Source organism: Gavia stellata, chromosome 19 (assembly GCF_030936135.1).
Source record: "Gavia stellata isolate bGavSte3 chromosome 19, bGavSte3.hap2, whole genome shotgun sequence".
Taxonomy (NCBI): Eukaryota; Metazoa; Chordata; class Aves; order Gaviiformes; family Gaviidae; genus Gavia; species Gavia stellata.
This window is the reverse complement of record NC_082612.1, coordinates 5,882,172-5,909,682: the sequence shown is the minus strand read 5'-3', so window position 1 is coordinate 5,909,682 and position 27,511 is coordinate 5,882,172. Positions and strand designations below refer to the sequence as shown.

Here is a 27,511-nt window from a genome sequence, read left to right as displayed (position 1 = left end):
TGTTATCTGTGCACAGCTAAGTGAGCGTTGAGTCCCAAGTTTGTTGTGTGTTTTTGGCAGTCAGTGATGTGCACTGGTGGGTGCAGGAGCTCACTTCCAGGCCAGACCAGAATAAAGTAAATGTAAAGTTTGCTTATGAAAGGAGATTTCTGTCTTATCTGTAGAACTGAAACTAGGGGTAAATGTTTTACTCTTTTCTGACCTTTTCCCCTTCCCTTTAAAACAGTACAGTATCATGTTGCTTTACAGCATTCTGAAAAAAATGGTATTTTTCTCTTTAAAACTATCCTTATCGTGCCCAACGCAGAAGATAATTGGGTTTGGTTTTATTAAAATCCTTTCTGAACTTTTTACACTGTAGCTATTCTTCTCAAATGAGTCATACAATAACCATTCCCAGTTTGTAGCCAGTTCTCCAAAGAAGCAGAAGAAAAAAGAAACAACTTCCTTTTAAGGGAATGAGACCTGTTTGTAATGATAAACCTCTTTCCATGTCTATTTGAAGACATTCTCCATAACCCAAGATTTGATAGTTATAAAAACACTACCTACTTTATTTGGATTAGAAAAACATTCATAGCTATAGAACATTGTTTAAGTTTAGCCTAAAGCATCTGTATATACACTCAGACATAGGGGTACTGTTGAAATTACACATGCGACATGTCAAACGAGCAGCTAGTTTACCAGAAATCTGTAAGAAACAGCTTGGAAATTGTTTAATTTCATTTTACGTAATATTTTAAATAAATGAGTTTAAAGAAAGAAGTATTTAATATTTATGTGGAATGAAAACAGTTCAAGAGTATGTAATTGTATAAGTAAGCTAACACAGCAATTCCTATTAAAGTGCTGTATGATTCCCAAAACTCATCATACTGCTTGAAAGCTAGAGTATTCACATGTTCTTAGAATTCAGGAAAGTATCTACGTCACACATGACTGTAACAATTTCTGTAACCTCTGAAAACCACTGTTATTTTAACAGCAGCTGTGTTGTACATCTGCTCAATTCCTGACCTTAGAAACTGCAGTAGGTATTTAGGTGCCCTCACTGTGTTTTTTGTTCTCAGGCTGTGGTCCTTCCAAGCTTTTCCATTAGCCCTGCAACTAGTAAATAATTTTTCTAGTACCACATGAAAAAAGATTTTGACATTAAAAACTTGGGATTACTTGTTTTTTTCCTCTTGTGAGTGGGATCACTTTGCAATCCAGAAATGTATTCTAATTTTAATGAAAGCTGTAACTCAGCTGAAGAACCAGATTTCAGTATCTGGTACTATAAGGAAAATAGCGTATGTCATGAGACTCACAATAAATTTTTCAAAGTTGGCCAGATAGCCATGGTTATTTTATGGGTTTTTTTAAGATACCTGATTATAGGTGAAGTTTTTTCAATATATTAATTTTAAATGTGTAAAATGGGTGTTATTGAGTACAAAGTAAAATATTTCACTGGATGTGTTACTTAGATGGGAAATAAGAACAGAGTTGTAAACTAGCTAAGGGTTGAAGGGGAAAAAACCCTGGTATTAAATTCAGATGCAAAAGCAGAGGTGAATTGTTTAAGTTGTATTGCCATCCATTTAGCTCTGAACCCCTGACACTATAGTTTATTAGAGAGGTGTAGACAACAGAATTCTTTGTAACACGGATTTATATTACCAGAGGAGCTACAGCAGACTACTTCTGTGTGGTTAAAATAAATTAATCAAAACCAGCAGGGGAGCGTCCTTGAATTTCAATGGTTGCATTATTCAGAAACTGTAAAGATTGAATTTTTAAGGAAATCCAAATGCCATGTAGCTTGGGAAAGAGCCAGTTGGTTATTAATGCTGCCAATTTTAGCAATTCTTAATATAAGAAACTGGAGTATTGTTTCAAGCAGATCTTTGGCATACATTTTCTATTATTTTATTTCATTATCTTCCTCTGAAGTATTATTACTATGTCCTAACCCAAGCATAATATGGCATCTCTCATCCCAGATAGGTTCTGAAGTACTTTAATGACCTTTGGCCAAAATCTGTGCCAGCTTTGAGACATGTTGGCTAAGTCAAGAATGCAGTTATAGACACAGAAGGCTGCAGCCCACACATTCGTGAAATGCAGCAATCCTATAGCAAGAGCACCACTATGTGTGCCTTCTAGGAGGTAAAGTAACATTTTCCTAACAAAACTTTCAAAGAGAAAAGGGATACAGGGTAACTAATGTAATCAGATCGTAGGCACAGGTTGGAATTTGGTTGGGACACTAAAAGTAGTCTCTCTCCTGCAAATGGATTTGTAAAAAGTGAAATTGCTGCAGGTGGTCAGAGCCCCCAGGTACACATTTCTTGCTAGGATTACTCAGGGGCTGACTCAGCAGGGACACGGCCACGTACTGAATGCACAGCGTTAACTTTCTGCAACACTCTGGTTTTGTCAAGAAGGAAGGGCCTTGAAAAACGAAATCACAATTTGAAGGTATTATTTACATTTGATGCAAAGTTTTTAGTTTTAGCATAAATATAATTTTTATAAAAGCATACTACTAAATATGACAAATATCAGCGCTGTTGCTAATTCCATTAAGTGATGCATAGCTCACACATGCAGCATATTGGTCAACTGTGGTCTACCAACGAGCTAGTCACACATAGTAGATGTATGGGTGGGTACATCTCCCCTTCCTGAAGACAAGGAACTGAAGTCTGAAAGTGTCAGTACCTTAGATATTTTTATAATGGAAGAGCACATGTAAAAAGCTTTGTGTTTTTTAAAGACATAATAGTTCCTGTGCATTATAATTTTGGTAAACTTCCATGTAAATGTTAAAGTCAGTTAGTGGGGACAAAACCTAGAACAAAATCCTACTTGCATAATTAGTTTAAATTAAGTCCTGGATTTTGCTACTATCGGACATTCATATTTTGAAAACTTACAGATCTGAAAGCTGCTATAAGAGTATGATAGTTCTGAAAAATACTGTGTTACCCCAAATTACAGTCATATTCTGCTGTGTAACCTTTTTTTATTCCCCCTGAGCTTTGTTGAGAATGCACTACAGTTCTTCTAGCATAGCTCCATCAGCTTTTGGAGAGTTGTGCCACTGAGGTATGGCCTATTCTGTACAGTGTTACTGAAATTAATGTGAGAACCTGAAGTCATGATAGGCTTCTGTTCTTTTGTCTCTTCTTCCAAAACTATAAATAATACAAATAAGGATTAAGAAAGATAATTGAAAAATGCTATGGGACTAAAATGAAAAAGATTTTCAAATCTTACTCAGATGTTAGAATAATAGTAAGTTTTAAAGAATTTTCTAAAAATAACAACAAAAGAAGCAAGCACATGCAAATGAACAGGATAATCTTGACTGTATCAAACATCTGGAAAATATAAGCACACATAAAAGAGCTACTCATTTTAAGGTTTTAATTTAATAACTCATCCCGTTCAAGAAGATTAACGTGGCTATAAAATACCTACTTGCCAGCAGAATAATTCACCCCAACATAGTTATAGAAAGTTTTTTGACTTATGTTAGTTTTTGACTTATATTATAGTTACATGAGTTTAGGAAAACAGCATTCCTTTTCATTTTGTGTGGCTACTGTTGCTCCAACTTTATTACAACATCTCCTGCATATTTTCAACTACGAAATGATGCATCTAACTCAGTTGTGTTGCTATGGCCATGTGGAACCTCCAAGTAACCTTAGTATGCGTAAATTCAAAATTGTGCCAGATCTTCATGACTTGATTTTTAGAGTGAGCACTGCCTTTACTACAGAAGAAAGCAACAAACAACTGTATCTTGTACAGAGTTAAGAGGCAGTTCGTAACCACTTCTGAAATTAAGGCTCTGGCAGCTACCAAACCAAAATTCTCCATGTAATATTTCCTGAAGATCAGGAGTGGCATTTTAAGCAACTGAATAGGAATGTAGAAAGGTACAGTGCTCTTTTTCACCTAAAAGAAGATAATCTGATTCAGATTGCCTCAAAAGACTTATAACCTTGCTGACACCTTTCTTTCTAATATAATTTTGAGGGAAAGGTCCTGCTATAGGAACTGCTAGTATCTTCTCAAGTTTCTCCGGGAAGCACGCTTTTTAAGGATTGCGTAGTCTTTAAACAGATGTCACAGGTCAGCACCTTCATAAATTAAATTCAGTGTCAGAATCAGTGTCCAGTTTCCTTTTCAGTTTATTATTTTGCCCTGAAGCTTACCTTTTTCTTATTAACTTAAACCTAATAATTAATTTAAAGAAAACACACAGCAAGAGCATTTTAATGTCACCGTATCAGATGGGTTTGCTTTCCAGTTCTTTTCTTTCTGCATGGAAGAAACCAGAAATCTGCACACTGAAGTAAACTTTGTCTCATCCTCTGTGCCTGAAGAAAGAATCCTTGATGCCAGAGATTACCGTAATTTGCGGGAAGAAAGAGAAGACCAAGTCCGACCTCTCCCCTCATGCCCCCCACCCCATATTCCACACGCATTGCATAGGTGTTTTACTCTGTGACAGTGTTTATCCATGACTGACACCACAGGAGTGCAGCAAAGCTTTCTGCATTAAAAAGAAGAGGGGTCCAGAGCTGGAAGGGATGTTTCACCAAGGACAACGTCAGCAGGTCTGACAAACACATGCTTGCTTCACAATAACCAACATTAGCTGGAGGATGGAGTTGGGGTCTGCTGCTGAGAGGATTTTGCCTTAAATACTCCTTAGCTGCGTGCTCAGTCCAAGCAAAGCAGTCATAGATATATTTCTGACCAGTCAAGTGCAGTTGTGGCAGGATCTGTGTTTGAGATACTGGTGTAGATTGGGACTAATTGTGTTAAAACGATGGAGAGACTAGAGGTACGCAAGGCCTAAGGGAGCCAAGTGAAATAGCCAAAATGAAACCCGAGCACATGTAAGTATCATCTGGCCTGAGTATCTTAGAAATGTAAAACTAAAGAAATCAAAAAAGTTCAAGGAAGCTTTTAAATGAAACTCAGCTCACTTGGGCCGATGTGTAAGTTTTGCTTTAAGTGACATACAGGTATAACATGAGATTATGTGAATCCCTAAGGGACAACACTGCTTTCTGCAATACTACAAAACTATAAAATCAGAGAGGACTTTGTAGCATATAATTTCCTCTCCCAGTAAGGAGAAAGCTATACAAGAGTCCTACAATATAAAAGGGACTGGCAATCACAAAGAAACCTACTCACATAGTATTTCGACCACGTGCTGACCAAAGATCTTCACCAGGTACCCACAATCTGTGTATTACTAAAAATATGATGCTCATTGGAAGCTGTTGACGCCAGATAGCACAAGTCTTATTTGAAGGCTTACTCATAATGGTCTGATGGAAACCTATTAAAAGAAGCTTTTTAGGTGGAGAACAGACGAGCAAGAGGCACTGCATAGGACTGAGGCAATAGGTAACTCTTACAGCTATGACTGTCACTGTGTGTGCATCCAGAATGATTGATCCAGCCACTGAAATAAATTGTGCTCCTTGTTCTTGATGGAACACACCTGCACATAAACATGGAACAATGAATATTTTCCAGCCTGTAAAAAAAGATGTTTGGGTCTAGAGCAGTAAAAGGTTTGGGGGAAAGATTTGGTTTGGCTCTCATTTTAGGTGAGCTCGATTGCCATGCTATTGCCTAGAACACCTGGAAAGAAAATATTTTTCATAAGAGGAAGGGTTCCTTCCCACCCTTTTTAGTTTCAGCTGAGATTGTGCTAAAGCATGATCCCATTTCTGCCTCTCTATTTTTATCCCAGGACCCAGCAGCTGATGAACCATGCCAGGGTTTAATTCTTCAGAGCTGGATGATGCGGGAATCCAGAAGGCCTGAATTCAAGCCTGATTTGAACAGGCCAATGCATCTTTAGTTTTCGCTTGAGTCAATTAGCACCCAATATCAATTTGTGCTAATTCCCAGTCTCTGCAACTTTTCCAGGCCTCTCATGCAAATCAGGCCTGGAAGCAAACAAGAAGTGAATGACCCAGAAGGCTGGTACGGGGCTGGGCACCATTGTTCTCAGGCCATGCGTTTCAGTGCTCCGTTTGTTCGTGTAGTAACACTAAAAAAAAATTACAGGCCACAAAGATAACTTTCTCCTCAGGCTTAATTACCGTACCCTTTGTACTGTTCTTGCCAGTGTAGAAAAAGAGGCATTCATGGTCCTCTCGCTACATTTAGATTCACTGGATTGTTTTTCACTGTTCTTGTAAATATAGAGGAAGAAATCTGTAACTCTGAGAGTTTGGGAAATTTTTGCTTTTGTAGAATGACAAAAGGTTTTAAAGACAAATCCTTTTTGTAGTCACAAATTGTGCCATGAAATCAGAAATCTTTTGGTAACATTATCCTGGTGATATGGAAAATGACTTAAAAATGTAGCACATTTAGGAGCTGAATCAGGGCCTTTCAAATAAAGATTCAGTCATGGAAAAATGAGTTGGATCACACCTGTACTGATCTGTTAATCTGAAACTATTCGAGTAAAAATGGGCTCAAGCTGCAAAACTCAGGTAGATTTCCAACCCCCGAGCTGTTCAAGGATGCATTCTTGGATTCGGGTTTGGTGTACTTCATGGGAGTCTATTCTTCATCAGATTAGTAAAATAACCTGGGTTTAGAAGAGCTAATATTACAGACTGAAGTCATGACTGAAAGTGAGGGCAGAGAAAGGAGAAGCAGGATAATGAGGAATTTAGAAAAAACATCATTTTAATAAAGCTCAAAATTTGTTTTAAATTAGATACAAGACCTGGGAGACTTCTTACATCTCCAGGGCTCCCAGCTCTGTCTGCTCTGGTTATTGTCAGTTTGGGCTGGAAGAAACTGAGGTTTGATATAATGGTTTTTTATACTCTTTTTTTTTATTATTATTTCACTACATGTATTCAATAGTCGTTTGTAATGTTACTACTGAGTGTTCATAATATGGTGTAAAATAGGTGCTGAAATATTTTTCTGTTTTCTTTTTAAAGGATTATGACTGCCTCTTTCTTGAGGCCTTCTGGAATATTCCTTTTTAGTTAGTTTTTTAAAGATCAAAATCCTTCCTAATTATAGTGTTACGAAACCACAAATCAAACCCTAGTAAAAATTTATGGAGCTCTCCTTAACGGGATTACATTCTGTTTTTATGCAGGGAACAGTAAGTAGAAGTGAAAGAAAGATTTGGAATTATTAATTTGATATTATGATTTTGATTAATTTGATACTATGTGATTCTTGACTTGTTTTAGATACATATTTATCTTGAAGGCATTAATTCTACACTTTGAAATTATTTGGTACGGGAGCTACTGAGCTGAACAATACTTAGCAGCTTCAGTAAGAAAACATTAAAGCTGGCAACCAAAATTTCTCCAAGGTGTAACTGTCTTTACGTTCACTTACCTATGATTTTGGGGATTGTGAATAAGAGCACCATCTAGTGATAATCGATAATACGTGAGTATCATGAAAAGGTGATTATTCAGTCTGGACATAAAAGCACACCACTAATTCACTTAGCAAAGGGATTTGGGGGCTTGAAAGGAAGCAGTGTTCTAGTTGTGATCTCCAGCTCCGTTTAATGACTAGTATCTTCCCCTAGATACTCCTAAATATGCACAACACATCTAAAGACTAACTTTGGCTGGCAGTATGGGTACCATGAGATTAACACTTTAAAACTAACGTTTTGTTTCATAAACCAGTGATGTAATTTTATTATGTATTATTGTAACAAAACCCTCCAAGTTTGTGAATGGCTCATTTTATATTGATCAGCATAACGTATTTATTCCATTGACTGAGAATTTAGGTGAAACCATTCTAATTTCCTAGGTATCAAGCTTTTTGGAAAGCCAACAATTCTGAAACTTTGGGCTTTTTTCAGTGAAGGATGTCAAACAGCTGCTCCTCTCTAAGGATCTTAGGCATTAAATAGTATTATATGTTAGAATTTGCTTAAAACATCCATGCTTAATGATAGTTTTTTTCTAATTTGAAGAATTTTATGGGCAGGTCTTACACTCTCCATTCTGCAAGCATTATTTCAGTGTGCGGGAAGATCATTATGAATATATGATAATATATCAAGCTATCCCTTTCAGATTATTTCCATATGTATCCTCTGTAATTAAATCAGTGGCTTATGGCAGCTAGTCTTTGAAGTCATCTCTGCAAAATAGGAAAATGCAATTTGTGGAACAAAATGCTGATCAGTCTATTCAAGCCACATCTGTTAAGCTCTAGTAGTTCAGAGATTTCTGTGATGAGAGAGTTCATGCAAAACAGAAAGTTTCCTGTATTTCTTTCAGTCCAAAGGAAGCTCACTGGAAGTGATGGGCACTATTCTAACCAAGTAACAAGGTTTGAAGTCTGAGGCATTGTTTGCCCACAGTTTTCAGTGAATTCACTGAAAGTGATGCTTAAGTAAGTAGCTGTACTTGTATATTTAAATAAAAGTACTACCGAGAGAATGATAAGAGAAAACAGAGCAAGAATTTCTGGCAGAGAAGACAAGGATTTAGAGAGATAAATAGAGAGATGATGTCTTCAGAGGCACCAGTGGTGGTCATTGAGTAAAGCCAATAAAACTCATGATGTGATTCCCCTTGATTGCAGTACATCTTGGAGACACCTGATATTATACAGGTATAGACAGCCATTATAATTACTGTTGCACAATTCTCCATGTAGATGCTTTTCTTCTGGAAGAAAAGCAGGTTTTATGCAGGACCCTTAGAGCCTTTCCAAAGTGATGTGAGTTAAACTGTTGAAGATGCATCTACGACAAGATGGGTGTACCAACACAAGGAGTTACTGTCTGACTTCTCCAGCTGCAGCTGTGCCTCCTGAAAAGGCTGCCACCCACAGCTCCTTGGCACTCCTCTCTCTTTCCTCCTCTCTATCCTAACCTGGAGGTTTCTACACTTCAAATCTTATAGATACGATTGTTCCCTGAGCTCTCAGGCAAAATGAGGTGAGTTAGCAAAGCCCTGGTATCTAAATTGTTTAAGAAATACCTGCTCATTTCAACCAACACAAGCCTGTCTATTTGCAGAGTTGAAGAAAGCAAGAGGGCAGTTACAAGTAGTCCTTTCAACCACGTAACATTTGCAACTGAGAGATATGTCCACAGTCTAAATTTTCTCCTTAGCTTACACTGATACATTATCAGTCCTTTAATAAATATCCTCTAGTTTCTAGCAATGTCAGTCCAGTACCTATTACTAGCAATCATTTCACTCTCTTCTAAATACGCAAACTGAAATGTCTTCAACTCAAGTGAGTATCTTTGTCCTTACAAAGACTTCCAAGACAGCTTGGAAATTAAATGTACAGTTACCAAATAACTTGAAAAAAGTTACATTATTTAACAGCATTACCGGAATACCCCGAAGTCTAAGTTTTTTATGTCCTTTGAAGGGAATGACTTCTGCTAGACACAGAAAATTGTAGTAAGTAGATCCCTAGCAAAAACTGCTACACCCTTCCCAATGAGGATTTTTATTCATGATATCTGCTTCTAATTAAATAACTGTACTATATTATACATACTAAGGCCCAATCCTTTGCCCTTTGAAGTCAATGGCAAAGCTCCCATTGAGTTCATGGGAAAAAATGTAACTCCTTTGTTAAGGCTTCCTTTATAGCAATTTCATCTGTTAGGTTTTTAAAACAAAGATTCAGCTTTGCCACCTTCGCCTGCAGACAACAAGCAGTTCCTGATACTCCGTATGTTAGGCAGAGAGTACTAGGAAGGGGAAATTTGGTCTTATTAAATTATGTTCCTCTGTCATTCCATTTGTTTTTCTTTCTGTTACTGTAAAGTGCCACAATGGACAAATGATTGTCTTGCATTATCTTTATTTTAGAAACTTCATTGGAATTCAATATTTTAGCAATTTATGCCGTACGTGGCATGTTTATGCTATAGACAACATACCAAATGAAACCAGCAGTATAGAAAACCATAGCTTATCTACTTTTTTCATAGTTTTGACCTGTCACCAGTTCATTTGCTAATGAATTATAATATAAAACATGCTTACAAAAAACAAAGCATCCAGCTTCCTAAATGGGACCATATTTCTAAAATATACTTAAAAAAAGGCAAGTTTATAAAATAACAATTCCACAGCTACACAGTCCAGGATGACGTAACTCTTTTGAAGCAAAAGGTTACCCATGCATTTGATGCCCCATCCCAGATGTAGGAAGGAGATGTCAAACAAAGAAGGAAACTTAAAGGATTCAAAATACATTTCTGTGGAAGAAGAAAGAAGACTTGTAGACAGTGTTTCCCTGCTAAACAAGAAAAGAAGAGTCTGTGCTGTGCCCAGGACTGCAGCACATGATAGAGAGCTCAGAGTATAAGGCCATTGGCTCTGGTGAGCTCAGAGCTAGGTTTTTGTTATAATTTACCTTCCACATAAGCAACAAATAAAACAGCCACTTCTTCACTGTTCTTAGCACCCCTCTGAGAGCAAGGTGCTGAGGTGTTTTGAAGATTTTTGGCTTTCATGCTCAACACCATGTTGTATTGGCAGGTAACCAAAGAATAGCACTTTGATTTTGGTGCACACTGAACTGTTTCAGTCTAAATGTGCATTAGTCTCACCCTAACATCCACACTGACTATGGACTACAGATTCTAATGGAATGGGACAGATGGGAAGAATTACAGAAAAGGAAAAAGAAATCCACAGTGTAACTTGTGTACATTAGGTCTGAAACTTAAAACCTTCAAGCTGATATCCAGGGTTTTTTTTACTGCCAGTTTTGTCCAGCCAAAGAACAGTGCTCCTAAGTACTGCTTGCAATCTAAATGTTATCATTTTTGTCCGCAGTTAATTCCATGCACAGAATTGTTCCTCTTAAAGTTGAAGCTATCTCTGCAAATCGGTCTCATTTTATAGAGTGCTAAGCATTTAACCCATGAAATATGGTCCCTTAAAGTAATTTCTGCTCTAAATATTTCTGCTGTAAATATGAGCACTGAGTTCTGTATTTGGAAGAAAGCCCTTCCATGATACGCATAAATTGCTAGCTGTATCCTCTCAAACGATCTGACACAATCCTAAAGGGCTTTGTAAACAACATTTCCTGTTGTGATATTTTAATGTGAACTTGGCCAAAAGTCTTACTATTACATTCACATTCACAATAAGAATACAATGGCAGAAAATACAGAACAATGAAATACAATAATGTCATGCAGTGCATTTTAAATGTTTCCAGCAAAGAAACTAAAAAATGAAGCAAAGCTCTATACAAAGCAGCTAATCTAATTTAGTAGGAATACACTGTTTGGTTTTTTTAGTTTGTTTAGTTTAAGTCAGTGTGAATTATGTTGTTCATTCTATTCCATTGAAAACTCTCCTAGCGTGAGAGTTGGAAAAGTATCTGTTGGAAACAAGCACAAATGAATACTACCATGTATCCAAACCATGCTTGTATTTGCTAAATACTGTAGAAAGCATGCCAAAACCAGCTTGGTATGTAGTTCTGTATATCCAAAACAGGGTATACAATCACGTGCTAGTTCAGCCTGCAGTTTTTAAACAACTAGATGGGACTTTAGTGCTAAACATTTCCACTGGCACAATAGCTGGAATGCAAAAGTTTGAAACTAGAAAACGCAGACCCCTGATCTTTGGAAGCACACATACACCTTTGCTGGTAAAGGTCTCTGAATTTTCTTTCCTCGTTATTTTTCTAGCAATGGCAGATTTTCAGGAAGAGTTATTTAGCAGTGGTCTATTTTAGTTAGATTTTGGGAACTTTAATTTGTTCCTTCGTGTTGCAAAATAAATTAACCTAACCTCTATAAAGCCCAGCCTCTTCCCAGTTTGTCAAGGGAAGTTTTGTCATTTACTTAAATAGAACCTGAACTATGTCATCTAAACATGTGCAAAAATATATTGGTTATTAAATTGGGTCAAGGCTGGTAACGGAGTCAAAATCCTCTCCAGAAAAGACAGATAAAACCACAATTTTCGATATAACTCCTTATGTGAAAGAATATGTAAATATACCTTACGGGGTTTTCTGGATATCGGCAAATACTGGCTGTGTCAGATGGTCTGAAGAGTGAATTTGAGAATAAGAGTTTGTCCAGGCCACAAAAACAAACTATGTTTGGAAATGTATTAGCTAGCAAATGTAAACAAACAGTTTAAAATACAGTCCAAGTAAGGCAAGTTGTGTTTAAAATCATGTAGGTTAACTCTAAACTCCCTTCCCTTGCTGCCAAAGTTCAGCTAGCACGTTTTAAACATGGCTTGCTCTGTCTACTGCTAATGCAGAAAGTTGTATTTAAATTCTGTTTAAAATTGATACAACAAAGGAAATATCAGCAGGGTTGTGTTAGCTCAGTGCTGAGCCTTTACACAGCATTCTGAGCATCTGCATTTCAAACACAGTAGCGTACAGTAAGATCCTGCTTGACTATGCATTAATGAGTATATTTTCAGAAGCTGACGGCACCAAAGCACCAACTCCAACTGCAAGATGACTTTTAATGTCATCTGGAGAAGATCTGAAACACAGAACAGTCTCTTACCTTCATGTTGCTAGGAGGGTGGTGCTCCTAGGCCATCAGTGCAGAGGCAAGCAGGGGAGCAAAACCCACTGCTTCAGCAACTGATGGTTTACATTCATCTCTGTATCTTAGCACTGAAATGAGCTAGGAGCATAGGTATAACACAGCTATATTTATCATGTCTCAACTAGAATGTAGTGACCAGAGTCTCAGCTTTTACTAACCTACTTTTTCTGCCTGGAAGTGTGAGCATTTGTCAATGGTGGCAATATAAGAGAATGACAGGAACTTGAAAACGTTTCCTCAAACCCAGCAGCTCTGATGTGCTTTGTGGATGGACCAACTGTGTGCTAACATACCTCTCATATATGTGACAGTGACATGCTTGGCCTTACCTCAGGATCAAAAGCATAACTGAGCTAACATGTCTTACCCTTTGTTTTTTTTTTCTACTAGACTAAGTGTGAAGGTCAACTTGATGAAAGCCACTTGAGGTTGTTCTGCATGTGTCAAGTATTTCAGATAAATGCAGGGAGAAAGTCAAACTACCACAACAGAGCCAACCTCTGTATACATCCAGCAGTAAGTAAACATGTTCAGACATCAATTTTGCACACTGTTCGTTCAGGTTGTTCCCAAGTCTTTGAGTTTCACTTTCAGTTTCAGGTTCCACTGAATCCAAAATGATCAAACTGAGACTTGAATTGAAATCTGAGCGTTTTGATGGACAGGTGCACAAGTCTAAAATGATCAGGCAGCCAGCTGTCACATGTCATTACTGAGCCAAAGATAAAACTACTATTTGTGCAGCAGCAGCAGAAGTCTATTTCGGAAATTGGCAGAATAGTCATAAACTGTGTAAGTTGTGCATGAAGCCTAGTCGAGGCCATTGGATTTGAACCCTGAATCATCAAAGTATTTCGTAGGATTAATTAAGACTATAGTTAACATTTACAAGACATAAGAAAATATGTTTGGACATAAGAAAACATCTGTAGTACAGCAAAAATTTTCAGGGTGCAAAATCACATTGGTAAGAGTTTCAAAATATTCGTTAAGTTCTTTCAAATAACTTGACATTTTAGAGGATAGGCGTTATAATTGTAGTTACCCACTGGCAAGCTGGCATGGTAGAAATTAAAGGAAGGGAAATGTTACTATTTTATTTTTCTAAAAATGTAGTTGAAAAAAGTTGCTGAAAAAGTACCTAAAATCTGTCAGTACTTTAAAAAAAGATTGCTGTATGTTTCTCCATATGCAACTACATATTGTTCTGCAGCTGATGAATCAGGGAGAGATCAGGATGAATGCTCTCATAGATATAAAATAGGACAACATGATCCCCTTTGAAGATGTCTTTCTTGCTGAGGTGTGTGTACGTAGAAATGTCTCTGTATATACTACATATAGACCAGGGTGCTTCTGGAAATGACGTGAACTGAACTCAATAACAAGGGAGGCACCTTGTCTTAGTAACATTAGTTTCCCCAATGTCTCAAGCGTGAAAACCTACAACACAATTGATCATAGGGATTTTTAAGCATCTGTTCATTTTTGTTTCTAGGATACTGATAGGAAAAAGAGGACTGAATTTCCTTTAAAGTGCTTAGAGGTCTGAGTCATGGAACTTACCGTCCTTGAATACCAGAACTGTTCGGTTAAGTTCCCAAACTTAAATTAGCAAGACTTTGACAGATACAAACAATGAGTTCATCAAATTGCTGTTTGGTGTAGGTAACAAATATGCTGAGAATATTGCACCTCTATTGCAGCAAGATAATTTAATGGAGTTACATCATGCTTGAATTATAAATCTAAATCATCTATAGGACAACTCCCTTAAATTACCTGTTGCAAAAAAGATGCTTCTTAAAGGATATAGCTTCATTATATATAACATAGCTGGTATTTTTCAGTATTAGTAGAAAAACTCACAGGACTTTCTTTCAAATGCTACTCCAGAAAATCATCCATTATTTTGTACATACAGTTTTTATATATTTTAAATTTAAAACTGCAAAAGAGATTTACAAGAAAAAAATCTATTATATTCATAAAAAAAGCATTCTTTCATATATCTCACAGGGGAAACAGAAAGGACATCACGTGTCACTTTGCTCTTATATATCTTGAATTCTTAGCCATCTAGGGTCACTGTTGTACTGAGATGTCCCAACCGTCTCCTGCTTTGGGAAGCTATCCTACAGCGCAGTACTGACATGTTTAATGTCTTGGTGTATACACAGCACAACTGATACAACCACTGTTTTACTTAGCTTTATGCTACCCATTATGTTTGGGTTTTTTTAATAACATTCATTTATTAGATATCCTTCTTAGCACAATGTCTTTTGATACAGTATTTAAAATAGATGTTTTTTAAAATCATTATGGTATACGTGGATAGTATATAGAATATGCATAATTTTTTTAAATGAAAATGAATTTTTATGAATTATTTACAACATTAGTAGACATAACAAAGTAAGTTGATGTACGGAGCCAGGATTGGGAGGAGGAAGGGTGTTAAACAGTTTGTATGCCTCTACAGAAAGTGAGTCAAATGTTTTCAAAATTTACATTTTGAATAAGAGTTAAAAATGCATAAACAAAATGATACTTTGTGATCCTTTAAAAAAAACCCCGTTTGTTGCACTCTCACATCTAACAAATTAATGAAATGTCTCGAATCTAATTTAATGGTTGTAAAATTATTTGCTGGTGAAAATTTCCTGGTTTATGTGTTGGTGAGAAAAAATAGTGAGACATTTCTTGGGAAGGCAAAAGGTTTGTCTCTCTCTGTTAACACCTTGCATGATAATGGAAGACTATACTACAGGCAAAAATCTCATTGATTTTAGCGGGAATGCTACTTGCATATAAGCTTTAAGAGCTACGCAACAAATAATTGGGGGACAGTTTACGTATTTTTTTATAAATGTAGTAAAACAGTATTTTAAAAGGCATAAACCAAACTGGTAAAAGTTGCTTCTGGCAGTGAACTGCAGTGAGTCATTTCATTAGCTTTAAAAATGTTAAAAAAAAAAAAGTATGTTTCCTTTATCAAAAGGGTAGATAAGTATGAATTTGGGATTTTTGTATCCTGCCACATTTTCATGGATTAGCTGACTTCCCTCCACTTCACATCCCTCTCCCCTTTAGATCTGTATCACAAGCACTGCTCTGCTCATGACCGGGGGCCTGAGTGCGCTTCCCTCTGCAGCAGTCCAGGGGTATACCATGCGCAGGTTGTGTTGGCAACCAGGCGAGCAACCCCTCTGCAGCCTTCCCAGCTCCCGTGAGCTGAGACACCAAAACCAGAAGTGACAAAATCTTGGTTGGTGTAAATTGGCAATGACCCACTGGTTCCATGGAGCTACGTCAGTATGCACCAGTGGAGAAGCTGAACCTCGAACAGAAAAAAACAAAACAAAACAAAGCAATTTTTTATTGTGTTTAGGAAACACAACCTTTGGGTTTTGGAGCCAGTAGGAAAATTACTATGCAGTAGTTGGGTAATTCTTTGTTCTTCCATGAGTTACTAGATTCATTTTTTTCAGACACTGCCTCTCCCCAAAAAGGGTCACACGGAGTGTAGCTGCAGGCCCCCCACCTCGCCGCGCCTCAACCTGGCGGTGCCTGACCCGGAGAGCCCGGTCTGCGCGCCCCTGGGAGCGCCCAGGCTCCCTGGGGAGGACGGCGAAGGCTGCCGGCAGAGCGAGGCCCAGAGAAAGCTGTGGCCTGTCAACTCTAAGTTTCAGGTTTTCAGCCAGATCCTAGTGTCAATTTTCAGACCTCACTGATCCTGACCAGCTCTGAAGCGTGGAGAAATGAATGGTCTGGAACTCATAAAGCACCCAATCCACTGTGCTTATAACACTTACATATGCTGATACGCAGGTAGTGTTACAAAGGGTGTGCTGAAGCATTGTATTACGTGGCCTTTTGATTGGGTTCATTTGCAAGAAAACAAGCTCATGCTTCTTCGATTTTTTTTCTAAAAATGCGTATTGTTATTTTTCTAAATTTAAGTATATTTTGCTGGTGGATTTTCCTATTAGAAGTAAGGCACAACTGTTACCATGTATCTAGTTCTCTAGTCCCAAATTGTAGTGGTAAAACAGAACCCAAACTTAAGTGCCACAGTCTAGGATGTGAATACGAAAAAAAATTGTATAGCCCATTTTTATCAGGAAAACTAAAGCTTAATCAGAATCTTGTGTTCAAACTACTGTGCTTTTTACTTTTGCTTTGACATAATCAAGGCCACTTGCCTTTTACCGTTACTTACAATTTTTTAAGTTCTAGCTATGAGTTTTCACTAGGTGGCAGGATTCCACTGCCATCTCTTATCAGTGGCTTTACTTGCAAAGCAACAGTCGCCCATCGGTAGGAAAAAATTCAAACATGTTCAAGTTTTGCAAAATATAAAAACAAACACAAAACTTAACAGTAATGAGAAAAATGATACACACATACATAAATCATAGCTCTATTACTGAAGATGATTAATATTATGGAAATCATTGAAAATGATAGTGAAAGATGTACTGTTCTTGACAGAGGAACTAAAAGGACCTTCTTTTATAAAATGAGGTAGACTCACTATTTCTGCCATTTGTGAAAAAGTTAACTGATCCAGTAAATTAAATTTGACCAATTAATAAATATATTGACATCTTAAGAAAGCTAGAGCTTAAACAGCTAAACTACTGATCTAAAATACTATATCAAAGTGCAAAAAACTTATCATGCAATGTACTGGATTACCAAGATACTAAAAGGTGATAAGATACATTTTAATCTCTCTCCCTCAATTTAACAAGGCAGAATTCATTGTATGATAATCAGTCCCAGTATCATTTCAGCCAGTGGTATTTTGCTGACCTCGGAGCGCTGGACAAAATTTGTCCCTCTTGTTTAGGAGAACGGAATCAGCTCCATACAGTTACATAAGCCTTAATAACTGTGACAAATCTTCCTTGCTGCACCAGCGGAGAAGCTGTTGCAATGGACCGAGCACTGATTTTTAACAAAACTACTTTTTAACTATTATTTTTACAACTTGGGGTTACCAATTCTTATTTTTTATTTATTCTGAATTTCTACTGTCTGTTTTGCTCTCATTTTATACATTAAGATAATTTATGAAGTGTTCAGTAATTTTCAGTGTTGCTTCTGAAATATAGGAGGGAATGTTTGGCATCTATTAAAGCTGCTTCTAAGACTGGATAACTTTCCAAAACCAGAGATAACATCTATTAAAGCTGCTTCTAAGACTGGATAACTTTCCAAAACCAGAGATAACTCAGTGTAATGCTTTCCAGGATTCCCAAAATAGTAAGAACATTTTCTCATGATAAAGCTGTATTTATTCTATGCCTAGAGTAGAAGAAGTATCATAAATAGATGACTGAAACAGCATTTCCTAATATGAGATTCTGTTTTGCGATATGCCAAGTGCATTCAAAAACATAGAGCAAATCAAACAGGAGCCGAAAGGCATATATCATGTCACAATTTCAAACTTTTAACAATTAAGAAAATATTTGCAATACTTGCAAGCTACCGAAAGGTAATCATTCCTTTTTATTGAAACAAACATAATCAGCACCTGTGGAATCTCTGCAAAACACGTTAGCAAATTCAAACAAGCATCACAATAAGATCCACACCAACCATTTCACTGGAAGCAGTATATGCTTAAACAAACTATTCTCTTCACTTGTGTTCACAAAACACCGATAACATCTTTCTCTCGTGATCCTACCTTGGCGATTTGCAAAGGCTGCTTTTGCTCCTTGCCACCTTGCAATCTAAAGCCCCAAGGCGCCCCTCCACTCATAGCAATGCAGAGATAATCCCCTGTGCCCATTTTCCTGGTGCAGTTAGGCAGCATTCATTTACAGAAGAACATGAAAAATTTGTCTTGCAGATGTTCAGCGAGCTGGAGATTTGTCTGCCAGGCAGAGCTGGAGACCCAGAGCACCACACTGTTGCTGCTGCTGTGTACTGCACTAGCAAATGTAGTCATTCAGAAGAATGTAAGAGCTCCCTCCGATCAAGGGCACAGCCCACTCTTTCGTCAGATTTCTATGCTCAGCCCACCTTCAAAGTGAAGTAAGTAACGTTGAGGAAATGCACACAAAGAGACTCGGCCATGAGGCAGAAAAGGCTGTGTTTAAACATGACTCTCGTGACAGCTAAATCAAAACAACAGCAAACAGAAGTGTACATTTCCCAGTGACAATTTAGGATGTAAGTTTACTTTAGTAAATGGTGCCAGACGTTTTAAACTCTAATTTACCCATTTCTTGCATTCTTACTCCAAACAAAGAAGAAAGCATAATCTTGAGTGAAACATCATGTACACCCTCTGAATAACTGATACACTTAGACTGAACTAGGTTTACGATTTTCATCTCTACTTCACATGCACTTTCTGCAGCACTGAAAAAAAAAAAAAAACAACAGAAAAGAAAAAAAGCTTTAGCTTTATGATCTCCCTGTCTTGGAATTGCTTCTTTTGCTGGTTCTCTCTAACCTCAGTATAGTTTAACGTGCACTGCTATTTAGCAATAACCTGACTTATTACTGGACCCTAATAATACCTGTTCTTATGCAGCCTGTCGCCTTTCCCATCAGAGAGGGGAAGAGGATTAGTGGAATGAAGTATCAGATCTCTCTACTGATGCTATCAGTGGATGATTTGCATTGTGTCATTAAAGGGGAACCTTACTATAAGCAAGAAAAAAAAAAAAAAGAGTCAGTGGGAAGTTAATTTGCCGGTGCCTTACAAGACCTGGGGTCAGTTCTGTTCCCCATTGATGACTTGGGGTAATGCAGACTGTAAACAGCTGAGCTCCTCAAGGTCTAGTTGGAGTGATTTAAGAGGTGACTGTTCTTCAGCAAGGGATGAATATTCCCCTAGCTGAGTGTTAACAACTGACAGCATAAGCGCTCCTACTCATCTCAGCGTAAAGTCAGTTAGCTTGGCTTAAATCACATTGCATTTTGAACTAAGCTAGTTCTAAAGAGGAGTGTTCAGCAGGTGGGCAGAAACATCTTTAATGGCTAGACTAGTTTCTAAAACAAACACCATTTGCTTTGAGACCCAGGTTGCTGGGGGTTGACGTCAGATTCCCACAGCCTAAATTCCACCAAGGTCCCTGTACAGTGTTTTCACTTGGCTGGTTCTAGGTCTTCAGAGATGTCAGGGCAACAGGAAACACTCAGTATTTAAGTTACATGACTTTGCACCCAAGTAGCTGGTAACCATTGAGGCTCTAAACCTAATCCTGTGTGTCTCTCAATTACGTGTCCCTGGAGTGATGCTTCCTTACACTACAGCAATGTTCTTTAAAGACCATTAGGCAAAATATCAAGGTGAAGACAGGATCTTCTGTTAAACTGAAATATTATGGCTGGAAAAAGTAGAGAGGCTTTTAGGTACTTCAGCCCTTCATCAGGCCTCTGAAGACACTAAGGTAACCCAAAGACTGGCTGGAGACAAGCTCCCTAATCAAACAGAGGAAAATGTCACTCTCTAAATGTCAGGATTTAATGGGAGGAAGAGTGCTTTCTTTATTGACTACAAGTCAAAGGCTCTGGAGAAGCAAAACAAGCACAGCTTGCCATATAATCAAATGCTTAAGGAAAACACTATCAGAGAAGCCATAGTCAGAAAGGGAGTGGTCTTTAAAGGAACTTTGCTAGACAACCTCTGGGTGAAGACGCCTGGTTTAAAATAACTCAGTTCAAGGTGGCTAACTGCTTATTATCTTGTATAATCTTGATTTGTTGCTATAGCAGACAGTTTTTCAGTCTTTCCCTAGGCAGAACGTTGCTTTAGACACAATTCTCTCCCTTTTGCCTAATGATGCACGTTTTCATAGATACTTCTATGACAATAAAATTCTTAAGTATACAGTTGCAAAAAATGCCCTATGACACTCTGGTAAATATAAAAATCAACAATTTTTTTTAGGCAAATTAACCACATAATTATCAGCCCTTCAAATGTTATAAATTTATGATGAAATTTATATGTTTAATTACTGTTAGGATGTTTTGAGCTTGTATTAGGCACTCCTTTATAATTTTGGCAATAAGGAATAATTAAATCTGATCTCTGTTTCTGAACTTCTTCATATACTTATTGTAGAAAACAAATTAAGGAGAAACATCCCTGCATTTGGATGGTCATATATTTGATGGGAATTTTTACTAGATATAGATGCTTCTATCTCCTTTGACCATATAACAGAACTGTGTGAAATGATAAAACAGAACAATCTTGATCAGTCATTGCTCAGCTGAAAAAATAACCAGTCAGAACACCACGATCTGTTTGATTCTGTTGTGCGACATAGATGAAATGTTTCTGTACAGCTGCTGAAGTATCAGTAGTTGGTGTTCCTTGAAGTTAACCCCCCACCATCTATTTGACGTCCTTAAGGCAAAATAGCAGAGAGAAGCATTTTAAATTTGATTGTGTCATAGGAAAAGACAGCAAAATCTTGCCAATGGTTTTGGCTAAAATAACCTTATAAAACATTGGAGAAATTTCTCTTAAAAGCAAAATTAACAGTTGTCTACAACATTGTGAGCTAGTTTTTTTGATCCTTAAAGTTGAATACTTTAGTGTTTGTTTGATGTTCTGCTGGCTTCTAATCTGTGACATTTACATGGCGCTCTAGAAGTCAAATCATCTTCTGGAAGTAATGGCAACAATATATAACATCATTGGTCCTGTGAGATCTCTGCTCTCCAAAGAAAATTTTTTTTTTTCTGCTGTGTTTGTATATTTATTGTGTAGTACTAATTACTCCAGAACAAGTTGTGAAAAGAATGTAATATTAAAAAAAAAACAAAACAGAAACCCCAAACAAACAAAAATCTTTAAACTAAGAGTAACCCAGTATAATGAGAAAGCTTTGGGGACATTTAAACTGGTACATTTAAACTGATATAGGACTCTCTGCTTGAACTGGCAAGAATTGTGGTCCTGACAGGAGAACAAAGATGGGAAAAATAACTTTTTTCTAGTCAGTATGTTGAGGGAGTTTTATAACAATGATTCCAAACAAATTGCTGCTTTTTTTCTTCTGAGAAAGAATTTGTTGCTTGCTCTGTAGTAAGAAAAACATTTGAAGTCTGTAACTAAACTATTCCCATGATGGGGAGACCCAAAGCTTCCTATGTCCTAATCTAACAAATAATACTCCATAGGCGTTAACAACTCCCATTTGCCTTATATGACTTTCTTATATGCTTATGCTGCAGCATATCTTGCTTTTTAATACTAGTCTTATCTTGTTGTACACTCTCTGCATCCTTTGGGATTTCTAAATGCTGGTCAGGAACTGGACATCATGATAAAAGCGGAGTCATTCATGGGGTTTATGACATTTTGGTCTCTGTGGTCTCTCTATAGCATAAATTCTGAGATAATTTTTGAAATCCACTGAAAAATTTAAAGCTAATGGCAACTACAGCTGCCTAACCACTGTCACCATCTCCATCATTTCACTAAAACCTAAAGATCCAATTCTGGGCAACAACTGATAAAAATTTTATGTCACAAAAAATAACTTTATAAACTTGGCAAATGACAAATGCCAGAACTCACCCAACATCTATCTGTGCCCAAATACAGGTAGAGCTTTGGCTTGAATCTGATCTTCTATGTTGAGATCTGTATGAAAAAATTTCCAGGTCAAACCCCCACCTGCTCATCTGCTTTCAAGAACTGCCAGTCAAAAAGTCTAGCACATTAGTCTTGATGAGCTGTGCTAAACTAAGAATAGCCATACTTAGACCAAAGTCAGGCCATCTACCCTAAAATGTTGTCTTTGACAGCGGGTGGAAAATAGTTGCTTAGGAAAAAGAAAAAGAGCATGGAGAATGCACACTACTTTCCTCAGATGGCCTGCAGTGACTTCCACTCAAAAACTTCTTCAGCTGGATGCAGTTCCACTATACTTAGTAACAGTTACGTATTTCTATTCCATGAACTTTTCCATGTGGTTTCATTTTGAGCCCACATAACTTTTAGTATCTACAGCTTATCGTAGGAAGTCATCCCTAGCTACATTGTGACATAAAGAATCACCTTTTCTTCTTTGAATCTGGACCCTGCAGATTCATTTGATGTCCCCTTCCTCTTGAATCAGAGGAAAATGTGACCAAGCAATCCCCAGCCACACTTTCCAGGCACTTGTTTTATAGATCTTTTACATACCCATCTCAGCCATCTTTTTTCAAGGGAAGAAGAATAGAATAACTAGGCATTCTTTATACAGAAGCTGTCTCATACCTTTCATTACCCTCGTTGCCTTGCTCTACATCCTTTATAGTTCTATACCCTTTTTGAGATGGGGGATTGGAACGCCACACAGTCTGCAGGCTGCAGACAAAGTTGGGATTTATACAATAACATGATGATATCATCTATTTTGTTCTCTAGTTGGTAATGCCAACATTGCTAACACCTGATTTGCTTTTCCAGACGCTGCTGAGTTGATGTTTTCATGCAACTATCTTTTAAAATCTTAAAATCTTATCTGATGATAGTCAGTTCAAAGCTCATTGTTTTATATGTGAATTAATGGTTTTTTCGCCAATGTGTATCACCTTATACTTCTAAGCCATGTTATGGTATGACTGCTTAGTTTTCTTAAAAGCCTTTGGTGAAGGAATTTGTTGAAAGCCTTTTGTAAATCCAAGATCAATCAGATCACCCTTATCCATGTGTTTTTTGATCCCCTCAAAGGACTGCCTTATGTTTGTGAAGCAGGACTTTTACAAAACCTTTTTAACTCTTCCCAGATAAGTCATATTTATCCAGATGTCCACTGTTCCATATTATAATTTCCACCTATTTGTGTTGTATAGATATCGGGCTGACAGGCTTGTTGTTTTCTGAATCTCTCTTGGAACACTTCTGTTAAAAAATGGCACTCTCTAATCTCAGGTAACAGTTTTAAGTAGGAGTCAGCTATTTCAGCCTTGCATTCCTTTAAAGCTCTGTGTGGTCTTGGTGACTACTTCTTAATTTTATTTGCCTCATCTACTGTCACTTGTCCATATATTTTCTTTTCTTATTGTAATAATAATTTATTATTATGAACAGTTTCCCTATGAGTAGTTTTATCTAAAATCTAATTTAAATCAAGTAGTTCTGTAGCTGAGTTCAGAAGACATTCCACAAATGTGAGAAGAAATAAAATGTAAGTTTGTCTTTCATTCAGCAATAAAAGAAAAGCTGTCATTTCACCTACAGTTTCCTACAATAGTATCCTAGGTCTATGGATTCTTAAAAAATGCAAACCTTTCTACCCATTCCTTAGTAATGAGGAAGAGAGAGAGGGAAAGGGGATATCATGATCTCTAATTTATGGGCAGCATTTTACTGCTGTAAATAGCCAGATGGTCTGATTTCCTCCTTTTTATGCATTTCATTTTCTTTTCCTATCTGATTTTTTTCACATAAGCTAGTTCCCTAAAAATGCCTATTTTAACATTTTTCTGGTAGATTCTAACTGTATCATCTGTAAACAATTTAATAATCTACCCAATTTATTGTAGGATGTGATTTTAGCCAAATGGGAGAACAGCAGGGGAATAAAAAAGAAAATAAAAGATCGACAGTGCCTTTTTGTTTGTTTGTTTATTAATTGCACAAAAAAAATGCCACTTGTAAATATAGAGCTAGTTTAATGGAACAAAAGATAAAATCACAGCTATGCCACTTAAGAAAACATGACATACAGTCTCTTCCCAGTGAAGTGAAAATGGCCTCTACTAATATATCCTTTCAAATTAGATTTTTTTAAAAAGTGGCTTCTGCAAGCTGGGTAATGTAAGGCAACGTAGCATATGTTATTGTCCTGAATCATTGCCTAATAACATTCCTTGTTTCGTAGAAATACAAGTCAGTAGTTGCATAAGATAAAAGCAAATTTTGAAGGCAAAGGTAAACGTCATTTTCCCCAAACCTTACAGAAGTAGAAAAATACATTTCTGCTTAATTCCTACCCTTAATTTTTGTTCTCCTGACTTTAGAAGTAACAAGGAACAGAGCCACATGGAAAGGATTTAATTTTCAAAAAAGGTATAAAATGACAAAGTGAATGAAATATATTGATAGAAGGTTCAAATGCATGGCTCCAGCTAACATTCATTAAAACTGGTTGCTCTTCATTTTTTCCCATGTAATTTCTCTTGTCCTACAACAGAAATTAATAGAATCCAGATGTTTTGATTGCATGAGGAACTTTGCAGTGCACTGCAAACTAAAGAGGGTTTGCTGACTGGAAGTACAGACATGGAGTGGTAAAGGTACTATAAAACAGTAATACCAAGTTCTTAGTGAAGAGAAAAGAAGTTAAAAATACAACTCATAGATAATTATTAGCTACCTCTAAGGCCAGATGAGAAAGCTCTGCCCAAACTTGTAAGAAGCATGAGCATTTCCTCACCAGTAAAGGTAAAGGCTCCAAATTTTAATCCCTAATGAGGATTATTAGGCTAGATACTGTGTGGTGGGTTGGAATTTTAGAACTAGTCCTGCTTTATTTTTTTTTCCAACTTCAAGACTGGCAAATGAAGTGTAGTGGAAGAAGCAGAGAAATGTACTGAATCTGACTGCGATGTAAGAAACCACTTTCTCAGAAACATAAAATAAATCCAATCATGTTTTAGAACCTGAGATAGTTCTTTCTCTATGTGGAAATATACAGGGTTGCACTGTCACTTTCTGAAAAACTGTAAGTCTGCAATCTGCCAAGTGTAAGGGGTAATGCAGGACAGCACTCAGCCAAGCTTCCCTTGAAGGGGGAACATAATTTGCTGTTGTTCTCTGCTGGAAACAAATTACCTCACCTCCATGCCAGCTCAGCTAAGGTTAACAAAGTTTTAGACATTGAGGAAGGGTCAAACCTTTGCCTGATTATCTTGCCCCTACCTCTTTGTTGCCTGTCGTGTTCTTAGTAGGATGAGTAATAGTAACTCTAGACACAAGCAAAAGTTTATTAATGCAGGTAGCCCATGCAGAGGAATAAGAATTCTGTTCCTCTTAATGGTAGACTTAGCAATGGTCACAGTCATGCCTTTTGTTATTAAGTTAAAGTATCTCTCTGTGAGTCCTGAGCTGATTGCATATGCAGTTAATAAAAGGCATTGTTATTTGACAGATGTGTTATAGTTAGATCACACTCCCAGCGTTTATATATGGTTCACTAAGAAGACACTGTAAGTCAGCTGAAAATGTGAAGTTTGCCATGCCACTACCAGGAGGGTCTTTCTCAGCACTTATGTTAGTGGGGGTCATCCTAGATGCTTGTAATGACTTTATCATTATGGTTTTAGGATCTATAGTGGCAAAAAAACCAGGCGAAAGAAGCCACTTTCCTCCAAAACACAGAAACAAAGTTGATATCCTTGGGCATTACTGATTGATAACACAATAAATAGAAATTCATGCAGAGAGAGTTCCCCTGTAACTCTACAATTCACCACGTCGGGACGTAGATTAGTGAAGATCTGCTCTCTAAGCATATGCCTAGGTGGCAACATACCACAGGCCCTCTGTAGCCAAAGACCTGTCACCATTAAATACAGTGAGTAAAAATGTATGGATAACTCGAGGAAGGAGCCAAGAGTTTGGAGAAGAGAACTCCAGTGCTTCTTTGGTGTTTGTCCTACCCGTTCCTACCACAGCCACTCCCAGATACTCAGGAAATACCTTCCTGAACTACTGGCTGAAGAGAAGTAGACTTTTTTTTTTTTCCCCCTGGACTCTCAAAGTCTTTTGAGAAGGCTTTTGAGATTCCAGATGTGCATACATGGCCCCACCACGTCCCAGATGTACACTACAACATGAGCTTCCTTTCTGTTTCCCACTCGAAGTATGGGCCAGGCGATTTGGAAGTACAGGTGGTCTTAAAGCACCTAAGGGGTCTTGGGAAAGGGGCCGATAAGACATATGAAAAGACAAGGATTTCAGAATGTGTCCAAGAATCAATACGCAAAATAGCTACAAAGGCTCCCCAAGATTTTGTTGTGAGGAAAAAGTAAAACACATTCACTGCAAGATTTGTGAACATGGAGAAAATGTTTGTGACACTGGAATAACTACTTGTTTCTTGTTGATCTTGAAGTAAGTGTATGGGCTAGAATTCATGTTTCCAGGTGTCATTCCACTGCTGTTTTTACTTATCAAAGTATTTTAGCAAGCAAGAACTAATTTTCTCCTGGGACTTGAGGAGACTCTTAGGTGTCTACCCCATTTTGATTCCCAGGAGATGAGATGACTACGTTTTTGGCTTCAGTAGTTGGGAAAATTCTGATAAAAGATTCTAAAGTAAAAAGAACACTATTTATGTGGTATTTTCTTTCTGGTTTTGGCAGGGAAAGGTCGCATCACATTCTTCTTAATAGAGCCTCCAGGAATCAAAATTTATCTTCTGTGCAAAAGCTGTTGAGCCTTGAATGGAACATGCATGTAAGTAGGTGTTCTATGTTCCTCACCTCTGCCATAATACTTCACCCTGCTCTTTGAATTGTCATTTAAAGGTGGCAGTTAAGTAACACAACACCTTTTATCTATCTGTTCATTTTAGATAGTCAGCTTTTATGATCTCCCCGCTTCCTACTGAAAGAACCCGGTGCAAACATTTCATGCCTACTTTTTGGGCTGAACAAATATGCCATGCTAAACTCTCTTCCGATGTACTACAGTGGAACGAATCAAGAGTAACCATATCATATTCAGTTAGAAAATAGATTTTAATCATAGCTGAGGTATGAATAGTCTACTAAATTTTGAAATGATGGTTTAACATGGAACTGAAGATTGAAGAGATCTTGAAGATTTAACATTAGTCTAATGAATACTCACCTGCATCAAATTTAATCTTTTAAATTTTGTTTCCTGTTAGCTAGCATAGAAGTAATTAACTCCCT

The 27,511-nt window shown here is 37.3% G+C and overlaps 1 protein-coding gene across 2 annotated transcripts in view; it reads right to left on the bottom strand.

Annotated features, from left to right (window-relative positions):
* The window catches only part of SYNPO2 (synaptopodin 2), a 90,351-nt gene extending 71,821 nt beyond the window's left edge, over window positions 1-18,530 (bottom strand). For both annotated transcript variants that reach the window (XM_059826785.1, XM_009813238.2), the window contains exon 1: window positions 18,315-18,530. In XM_059826785.1, coding sequence (XP_059682768.1) covers window positions 18,315-18,443 — 129 coding nt within the window. In that variant the 5' untranslated portion in view covers window positions 18,444-18,530. The remainder of the gene's footprint in view (window positions 1-18,314) is intronic.
* Window positions 18,531-27,511: the final 8,981 nt, after the last annotated feature.